Genomic DNA, 10,691 nt, shown 5'->3' with positions numbered 1-10,691 from the left:
TCTTCTTCTTCTTCTTCTTCTTCTTCTTCTTCTTCTTCTTCTTCTTCTTCTTCTTTTTCTTCACCTTTGCCTCCTACTCTTCCTCCTAAGCCTCCAGAACCACCACAGTCATTACTACCACCTCCTCCTATTTCTCTTTCTCCTATTCCTTGGAGATATTTCAGCAAAAGATAATCTACACGTTCTTGAAGGAATTCAAAAATGCAGCTGATGTGTTTTAATTTCGACATTCCAAGAAAATAATAATAATAATAATAATAATAATAATAATAATAATAATGATAATAATAATAATAATAATAATAATAATAATAATAATAATAATAATAATAAAGCCTCGACGCGCTTTACAAATTACTTGTCAAACCATAAAAACACTAGTACCGAGTCAAACAGACATACACAACAGCCGCATACACTAACTATGTATGTTTTACAAAATGAAATTGACATTCAAGAAAATGGAATAAAAAAAAATAAAACGTATATTTTACTCATCAATACGAAAATGCCTAGGATAAACATTTCTGGAAAAGATGAGTCTTCAGATTTTTCTTTAAATTTTCTATGCTGCCCGAGAGCCTATATATAGCCAAGTGGTTCAAACGAGGTCATGATAATATGGTACAATACAAAGGAATGAAGTTAACGTCACTCGGCTCTTCATTATATTTTTAACTTCCTTTTGGCCAATTAACAGGTAGATAACCACGCCTCTCGGACAATCGTCGTAATGTAAACAATGGTAGTGATTGGTAGACACAACAAACTACACAGGTTTAACTATCGATGGTATGTGTCTAAATAAAATACCCACTGTTCAACCGCTTGGTCAATAGAACTAACACAGAAAACTATGTATAGATGTAACCGCTTAAAATCTGATCGAGAAAATCGTGTGATAACTAGTCACCCATTTGGCGGTATAAAAACAATAACAATGATCAGAGAGAGGGCGATTTCATTCACATTACAGTTTATAAACACCCAAATATGTTTGTCCGAGCACGTGTGAGGGTGTGTCACAAATTTTAAGTTTTGATTAGTCAAAAAACTACTGGTTAATTAGTTCTCAGGGGGTTTGTATCTGGTGACAGGACTGGCCACATTAACTGACTCTCTCAAAGAACGCTTGTGGTCTAAGAAACACAGACTATCATTTGAGATGAGTTAAAAATATTAGTCACCCAATTTGCATCAAATCCAATTTCCAAATGTCCAAACAATCTTGTCCATTCTTCACAATTCAGTTTTGCGTGGTAATGTTGTTCGGGTATTAAAAGATCTTGTCATAGAGACATTCGATCTCGTTGTCAGAGCAAGGTACAGAGCAAACAGTCAGCAACAGAAAGCTGAATTTGATTATTTCAATGAATGTGAAGAAAATAAATGTGCAACATCTTTGAACCCGAATGGGAAAACTTGATAGATACAATGAATGCGTTATAAAGTTATTTTGTGCTCAGTTCTACTTTTACCAAATAGGGACCATTAAGTGAATACTTTCAAGCCACCATATTTAGCTTGAATTGGTGTAATATCTGAATAAGTTTGGTACCATTGTAAGCAGAATTTAATTTCCTTTAACATGGTATGAAATTCAATTTCCCTTTAATGCATATTTCTTGCCACGGAGAGCATATCGAAAATGTAACGTAACTTATGACCACAACTGTATTATTCACCCGCTGACTTAACACCATTGGCATGTTTACAGTATGAATGACCCAAACCAAATAATAAATACTACAAATCAGATCACAGTGTAATGCAAATGCATTGTGTGCCTGCAGCCTATTAATTGCTCGGATTATAGTTTAATAAAAAACCCTTTGACTACAGGAATAATTGCATTGCAATATAATATATTAAAGGTAATTTATAATATATATATATATATATATATATATATATATATATAATATATATATATATATATATATATATAGACAGATAGATAAGTGTGACATAACGTGTCAAAATGGTAAATTGCTAGAACAGGTTCCAAAAAGTAAATTTGAATTTAAGAGTGACCAAAATAAAAAATAGATTTTAGTTCTTTAAGATTAAGATACTATTCACATTTGGGGCAGCGTAGCTCAGCGGTACAGTCTTTGCTTCGTACCCGAAAGGTACCGAGTTCGATCACCCGCCTCTGCGCTGTGTGGCCTTGAGCAAGTCACCTCGTCTCAGCTCAATTTGCGGTGCTGCACTGCGGCAGACGCCTGGGTTATTCCAGTCTGCCCTTGGAATAAGACCCAAGGGACAAATTCCCTCTAACTCTAAGGGATGAATGAAGGGAATTTTATTTATTTGTAATTCATTTTATTTTTATCATTGAGACAAATATCACGAACCCAAGTTTTATATCATCGAATATAAAATCAATGTGAAGTAGAAATCGTGACGTCACACCTTTCCTGTGATTCGATTCCAAACTCCGTGAAGTGTGCAATCAGTCCTCCAGAGGACTAATAATGAATAAATATGTTGTATGTATATTGAATCATAAGGTGGCATAATTATTTTACTAACAAAATGTATAGATCGAATGAAGTTGACGTCACTCGGGTCTTTTATTGCTTTTTACCATCTGCGTTTTTGAGTAATTCTCACTAAAATGTATTAACCAGACTATAAATGTTCAAGGTTACACATTTTTGTGTGTTGGGCCGTTTTACTTCCGGATGGCAATGTTGTGAGCTTCATAGCCAAGCGAATACTATCTATAGAGAGTGTGCGCTTGCCTAAGAAGCTCACAACATTGCCATCCGGAAGTATAACGGACCAACACACAAAATGATGTGTAACTTTGAACGTTTATAGTCTGGTTAATACAGTTTAGTGAGAATTACTCATTAAACATGGGTGGGAAAAAAAATAATAACAAAGATCTGAGTGACGTCATCTTTGTTTTATCTATCGGCAGATTCTTAAGATTGTGGGGCGTAAACGAGCGACCATGGATAGTCTTTATTAACGACCAGCATTTATTTAGGATAGAAAATGTGACCCTTCGCCTCAAAACGGTATTAAGTCGAGATGGTTAAGATGTTGAAATTTGAATTTACCGCCAGAAATATCAGACTTGTTTTAAGTTTGTAATATTTATTGAGGGGAATGGATACCATGTTTGAGGGTGCTAATGCCAACAATTTATATTTTTGACCAGATTAACATTAAATTCGGCCTTGAAGCATATGGTTCGTTCCGACATAATACCGTTTTGAGACGATGGGTCACAAATAAGATGTCATCACTCGGAAACCAGAAGATCAATTGCACAATGTACGTATCCGGCCCTCCGGATGACTGGTTTCACAACAGGCTTCAACAGTCATGACGTCACTTCCCTCATAATGACGCATGGTAACTTAGTAACGGGCTCTAAACTATCGGAACAATGGCGGACGCACAGATGAAATATTTCTCCGACCAGCATAAAAGTGTACCCAGAGGAGAAAAACATTATAAATCTGATCATGTTTTGACTTTTGTACATTCTGATCACATGACATCTGAAAAGTTCTAGCCAGCATGAAGAATAAAAAGTACTCATTTTCTTTGTTTAGAACCAAGCTACTCGTTGCTGGGCGACGTGACATCAGACTATTGAATCCAATTCCAAGGAGATTGAAACCCGTATTTTGACATCACACTATTGTCCCCAATGACATTCACCTTCGGATCGGAAGGTCCTGGGTTCGAGTCCAGCTCTGAACAGTTCTTAGTTGAGTCCTTGGAAAAGGCTCTTTACTCACATTCTCTAATCGTACTCAGGTGTAAAGTGAGTACCTGGCCGTTAACAGCGTTGTCTCTGCCTGAAAAAAATGTTGATATCGCCCAAAAGGTGTCATGTCTCGTCCTACACGTTAGATATTGATGTTGGCTTTAAACCTCTTGTAAAGCGCGTTGAGCACCTTGAGTTGATATTGCACTATATAAATGTTCTAGGTGTTTGTTTTTTCTCTAAAAGAAACCCAACAACTGAGTAATGCCTGTATTACAGAGTTTTAAGTCTAGCAAGGGACGATTTGATAACATGTTGCTTGATCAAAAGGAATAATTTTCTCTTTCATTATCGAACAACTATTATTATCGTGGGAAATGGGATGCGAAAGGTCGATTAAATTTTTTCCCTGCTTTTCGAACACAATTTAGGGCTGTCTGCAAACTTGCATGAAAAGCAAGGATGTGGTTCCATTGCTGTGGGCGAGTTCTTTTTGTTGTTAGATTTGTAGACGTTCAGCAAGCAAAATTATTATAGATGGAACGAAACTGACGTCATTCAGCTCTTTGTTAGCGTTTTTAGACAGCCATTTAAACTCACTCAATCCTAGGGATATTTGCTACTTTTCAAAATTTGAGAAAAATGTATTAAAAATGAACATGTGCATAGATAGTTTTTGTCAACTGCCATTAACATGCAAAAAAAAAAAGAGCTTTGATGTAACGTCTATAATTTGTCTCATAAAAATGTAATAAATAGGCTTGGGGTACAAGTAACCTGGGTAAACTACGGATATAGTCGGTGTTAGGGTTGAGTGGGTTAATGATCAGTTGTCACTAACTTATATCAGCAACAAATATATAAATGATCGATGACTAGGTCGGAGGAAAACATTAATATTATAGATAGAATGCGCTTGGCCAAGGAGTTCACAACATTGCCATCCGGAAGTATAACGGACCAACACAAACTGTGAACCTGAACTTTAGCGGGTAATACATTATGGAAACTCACAACGCGGATGCAAAAACAATACAAAGCGATGATGTCATGATACATCTTAATAACTCCTTTATGAGTGCGGCTATTGCTAGTTAGACACCGCTTCGATCGGAAGGTCCTGGGGTCGAGCCTTGGAAAAGGCTCTTTACTCACATTCTCTCACCGTACTCAGTTGTAAAATGAGTACTTGGCCGTTGACAGCGTTGCCTCTGTCCGAAAAAATTGTAATATCGCCTAACAGTCTTGCATGTTGCTGTTGGCCAGCGACCCCTTGTAAAGCGCTTTGAGCACTAACTTTTAGTGGATACTGTCCTATATAAAAGCTCAATTTTTATTTTTAATTCTTTTTTCTTTTTATTATTGTTTATTCTAATCTTCACACTGTTACACACAGATGCGTCAGTGTATCCTGCTAGCGGCAAGCTTCCTGCTGGTGTGTTGTGTGTCTGTAAATGCTATTGTGTGTAGAGACAATATCTGTGCTATGGTCAGGTGTGCTCAGGTGACCCAAGATTCATGCGCTGCCGGCACTGTGTACGTGAAGGGTGGAGGATTCTGTGGATGCTGCGACGCTTGCCATCAACTCGTCTGTGAGTGAAAAAAATTTGAGCTTTTATATAGCGCAATATCCACTAAATGTGCTCAAAGCGCTTTACAAAGCGTCCATGACCAGTAACAACACGTATCATGTCGGTCGGGACGTGACGACGCCTGTTAGGTGATATTACAATTTTTTTTGGACAGAAACAATGCTTGTTAACAGCCAGGTACTCATTTTACACTTGAGTACGGTGAGAGAATGTGAGTAAAGAGCCTTCTCCGAGGACTCAACTATGCGCCGAGAGAGGCTCAAACCCAGGACCTTCCGATCCGAAAGCGAGTGTCAAAGCACTAGACCACATAGCTGCACATAGTATTTTTTTATAGAGAACATCAATTGGGAATAAAAATTTTATATTAAAAACAGAAAAAAAGAAAAACTGGTTCATATCTCATTGGAAGTGTAAAACCATTCTTCCGGAAGACTGAATACATAACTTGTATAAATGTTCTTCTGGTTTCAGAGTGGTGACGTCATATTATTTTTTTAGTCTAAATATATGCAGGTCGTCAATTCGTCTTCGCTCTTTTACGTCCAGTAAAGTCGCGAAGGCTCAGGACGAGTTTTCTGGCCAAATTTTAAAATATGAGTTTGTCCAGAGAGTACATCAGAATTGTCTCTCTTGTCCATTTTCTCACAGGGATCTCGATAGAGACCCGCCTCTTATTTCTCTTCTCTTACAAAAAGCGTAAGGTAACTCACTCAATCCTATAGATTTTTGCTACTTTTCAAAACTGGAAAAAATGTATTAAAAATGAGCATGTGCATAGATAATTTTATTCAACTATCATTAAAATGTAAAAAATAAAAAATTAGCTTTGATACTACGCCTATAATTTGTCTCAGAAAAAATGTAATAAAGAAGCATGGGCTACGGTGTCAGGGTTGAGTGAGTTAAGGCCATTTAAAATTTACTTATTTTGGCCTTCTATCTAGTTTGATTGGCTGTTGAAGCTACATTTGGAATATCTAACACATTAACACTTTTTAATCATGTATCATCTGATGAAGTGAAAGAAATTATCCTAGCCTCACAACCCAAATCTTGTTCCCTTGACCCGATACCAACTAATCTTTTAATGAAATGTCTTGACTGTTTTTTAGAACCTATTACTGCAATCATAAATAACTCATTGCAGTCTGGGGCTGTACCAGATTGCTACAAAAAAGCAATCGTCACTCCTCTTTTAAAAAAGCATAATTTAGACCCTGAAAATTTGAAGAATAACCACCCTATTTCTAACTTGCCCTTTCTTTCAAAAATCCTGGAAAGAGTGGTACTAGAGCAGCTAAAGAATCATCTATATTCAAACAATATTATCGAGCCTTTTCAATCAGCTTACCGTAAGCATCATAGCACTGAAACCGCCCTTTTGTAGATCGTGAATGACCTGCTGATAGCAAGTGATAATGGTAATATATCTATCCTTATGCTGTTAGATCTATCTGCGGCATTCGACACAATAGATCACTCAATCCTATGTGATAGGCTTTATTCTGATTTTGGCATCTCTGGTACTACTCTTTCATGGTTTAAATCATCTCTCACCAATAGGTGACAGGCAGTGCGTGTAAATGGCAAAGTTTCTAACGATGTCTATATAGAATATGAAGTCCCGCAAGGTTCGGTTTTAGGTCCTATACTTTATACCCTTTATGCTTTACTATTAGGCAGTGTAATAGGCTCCCATTCTGTTAATTACCACATATATGCTGACGACACGCAGCTATATAACTCTGCTTCTCCTCATGTTCTCTCCTCTCTTGTCTGTCATATGGAAAATTGTTGTGACTCCATCAAAAGTTGGATGCTTCCAAATAAGCTATTGTTGAACGAAGACAAAACTGAAGTTGTTTTGATAGGAACACAGCAAAAATTAAAGTCTTTCCAATTTTCAAATCCTACTCTAACTATATCTGATTCTGATATTTCTATTTCTGAAAAGGCTAAAAATTTAGGTATCATTCTGGATAGTTCTTTGTCTATGTATCAGCATATAAACAATAATGTGAAAATTATGTACTTTGAGCTCCGTAGAATATCACAGATGAGGTCGTTTTTACCTTTCAACACCGTGAAGATAATTGTCTCTGCATTGGTCTTGTCACGTCTTGACTACTGCAATTCACTGCTCGCTGGTCTCCCTAATAACAAAATAAATAAGCTCCAGAGAGTACAGAATTGTGCGGCTAGGTTAGTCCTGGGAAAATCTCATTACGATGATACACAGGACATGCTTCGAATCCTCCACTGGCTGCCAGTCCGGGCTAGAATTGAATATAAAATAGCCCTTATCTGCTTTGATGTATTTGAGTCTTCTGTCCCTCTTTACAGTCAACACTTACTCGAACCATACGTACCTCTGAGAAATCTTAGATCCCACGATTCAAAATTGTTAGCATCTACTAAAACTAAACTTAAGTATTTTAGTGATAGGTCTCTTATGAAATTCGGACCCACGATTTGGAATGATCTCCCTCAATCTGTGAGATTCTCGGGCTCAATAGACATTTTCAAAAAAGCCCTGAAAACACATCTTTTCAGGAAATATTTACTTAATTGAATTTTAAATGTATTGTATGTGACATTTATATTGATGATGTATTGATGCCCTTTTATGCTCTTAATTGTTTTGATACCTTGGTTTTTTTTTGTTTTTTTTTTTTTTGTTTTTTTAAAGCGCTTTGAGGTTTCGACGAAAGGCGCTATATAAATATGCTTAATATTATTTATTATTATTGGAAAAACAAAGATATAGATAGCGGATATAAGTTAATGCATTCAATTTGTGTTAATAGTTCTATCATGCAATGATTGGTTTTCTTGTAAAATCCAAAGATTATTTCCCTCCTCCTCCTCTCCTCCTTCTACTTCGTCTTGGTCTTCTTCTTCTTCTTCTTCTTCTTCTTCTTCTTCTACTTTCTTCTTCTTCTTCTCTCTTTTCTTCTTCTTCTTCTTCTACTACTACTACTACTACTACTACTACTACTACTACTACTACTACTACTACTACTACTGCTACTACTACTACTGCTACTACTACTACTACTATTACTACTACAGTGGAACCTCCCGATAACGACATGCCACGGGACCGAGTTTTTATGTCGTTATCCGGAGGTGTCGTTATTTAGAGGTTTCCAAGATGGCTGACAAAGTGGGCGTGGTAAGGCCCGCGGGACCAGTTTTTATTAACATTGACAAAACAAACAAAACATTGTAGTGTATTCCTCTTAGAGGGTTCTTGTGCGTGTGTCTGGATGAGACTTTTAGGTGATCTGAACTGAGTACACTGATAGTGTGCTCCTGGAATCTACATCTGTTCCCTATTTAAACCATTCCCCTTTGTCTTACTTTTTCTTTTGTCATTTCAATTGTAAATCTAGAATGTTTTTTACTATCCAATTTTCTTCCTTTTTACTGGCGCTGATATGACATAGATTTGTCACAAGCGCTGTAAAACCCTTTAAAACAAACAAAAACAGGTAATTTGGACGCTGCGAGTTAGATAAAAGTCCTCCTCCTCCCACACAAAACACTATACTACTACTACTACTACTACTTACTACACTACACTATCACCACATAATATCACATTTACCAAGATTTTGTGTTTACTTGCTTACACTAACATTTATACCTTGGCTTTTATTAATGCACATCAGCCAAGATTCGTCAAAAAAAGCTGCGTTCTCATTGGTTTCAAAAGCTGCGTTCTCATTAGTTCAAGCAGGAATCGTTTTTATAAACTTTGAGTACTCATTCTCTGTATTTTTAGTATCAGATATCTACGAAAACTGCCGAAAATCGCCAAAATGATGTCGTTATTCGGAGGTTTTATCAAAAAGTGCGTCGTTATTTGGAGGTTTTTTTTTACTGATCTTAAATAGAAAAAAAATCGGGACCACGGGTCAATGTCGTTATCAGGAGGTTGTCGCTATTCGGAGGTGTCGTAATCGGGAGGTTCCACTGTATTACTACTACTACTACTATTACTACTACTACTACACTACCAATACTACAACAACAACAACAACAACAACTACTACTACTACTACTACTACTACTACTACTACTACTACTACAACAACAACAACAACAACAACAACTACTACTACTACTACTACTTTTACTACTATCAACGACTTCTTCTTCCTCTTCTCCTCCTTCAACCCCTCCCCCCCAACCCCCCCCCCCCCCCAAAAAAAAAAAAACAAAAAAACAAACAAACAACAAAACAAAAAAACAAAACAAAAACAAACAAACAAAAAAAAGAACAGAAACAAAAAAAATAACACAACAAAAAACCCCAAATGATACGTATCTTCAAGTGACAGTCAACCTCCATTTAACTTCCACCCTTCCCCATACCTACCACTCTAATTCACCCCACATCCTTATTGTCTTGTCTTGTCCTTCCTTTTCTCCCACAGTGGCCGGAGAGACTTGCCCACCCAGGGACTCCCTCTTTGACCACGGGTCATGGCGGTGTGAGGACGGATATCAGTGTGGCAAAACCCAAACATGCGAGTCCGTACTGATTGTAGGTTGAGGTTCTGGTGGCTCATGGCTCATAGTTTTATCGTTCTCTAGAATAGAGAGATTATTCGAGAATTCCCTGAGTATCATAGATTTAAAATTTAATGTTCATTTTCTACGCCGAATGACGTCAGTGAGAAATTGAAATAAAAGTTGTTGTTTTTCTGTTGTTGTTGTTGTTGTTGTTTGTTTTGTTGTTTATTAAGAAACGTTTCATGGTTAATGGGCATGATCTATATTAAGTTTCCATGTGCTCGAGGTCATTGTTCACATTGCAAAATATGCTCAGAGTGACCTAATTTAGTGATAAGTGTTCACAGATTTTGAATTATCTAAAATTACGATTGGTCATTGTGTTCAGCTTGACACATGAGTATGTTTACAACTTTCATAAACAAAGCAGCGTGTTTACATTTGTTCAGAAATGTCCAAACGTTGGACAGCAACAAATCACGTGATTGATGACTCGGTTGGACGAAAACATGAATATAGATCGCTCCCATTCTTTAACTTAATAAGACTAACATGTAGACTTTTAAAGTCCCAATTTCAACTCACAAGGCATATGAAAAGTTCTAGCTAGCATGAAGAATAAAAAGTACCGATTTCTTTGTTTAGAACCACGATGGCCGCCGTTGCTGGGCGACGTGACATCAGACTATTGAATCCAATTCCCATGGTCTTTTTTTTGTCTATAAAATGATAACAAGAGACGTCACTCAAATACTTTGGCAGTCTGTTTATTTTCACACATCCGTCAGCATGACTTGGTGTTGGTTTATTTTGATACACTCGGTGACTTGGTGAAAAGTGACGGT

General features: G+C 36.9%; 1 protein-coding gene across 1 annotated transcript; it reads left to right on the top strand.

Moving 5' to 3' along the window:
- Positions 1–1,760: 1,760 nt before the first annotated feature.
- LOC144957950 (uncharacterized) lies at positions 1,761–10,038 on the top strand. The gene is made up of 3 exons (XM_078889511.1): positions 1,761–1,874; positions 5,127–5,322; positions 9,768–10,038. The coding sequence occupies exons 2-3, from the start codon at positions 5,127–5,129 to the stop codon at positions 9,884–9,886; spliced, it is 315 nt and encodes a 104-aa protein (XP_078745637.1). The 5' UTR covers positions 1,761–1,874; the 3' UTR covers positions 9,887–10,038.
- Positions 10,039–10,691: the final 653 nt, after the last annotated feature.

Source organism: Berghia stephanieae, chromosome 12, assembly GCF_034508935.2.
Source record: "Berghia stephanieae isolate SIO BIC M18660-M18661 chromosome 12, UCSD_Bste_1.3, whole genome shotgun sequence".
Classification (NCBI taxonomy): domain Eukaryota; kingdom Metazoa; phylum Mollusca; class Gastropoda; order Nudibranchia; family Aeolidiidae; genus Berghia; species Berghia stephanieae.
Note: the sequence above shows the minus strand (reverse complement) of the source record. Positions and strands in the feature narration are given on the sequence as shown.

Excerpts from the sequence above, each read along its gene's own strand:
- LOC144957950 (XM_078889511.1), top strand. The coding sequence starts at position 5,127 with ATGCGTCAGTGTATCCTGCTAGCGGCAAGCTTCCTGCTGGTGTGTTGT. Across the intron at positions 5,323-9,767 it reads CGCTTGCCATCAACTCGTCT|TGGCCGGAGAGACTTGCCCA; the intron begins GTGAGTGAAAAA and ends TTTCTCCCACAG.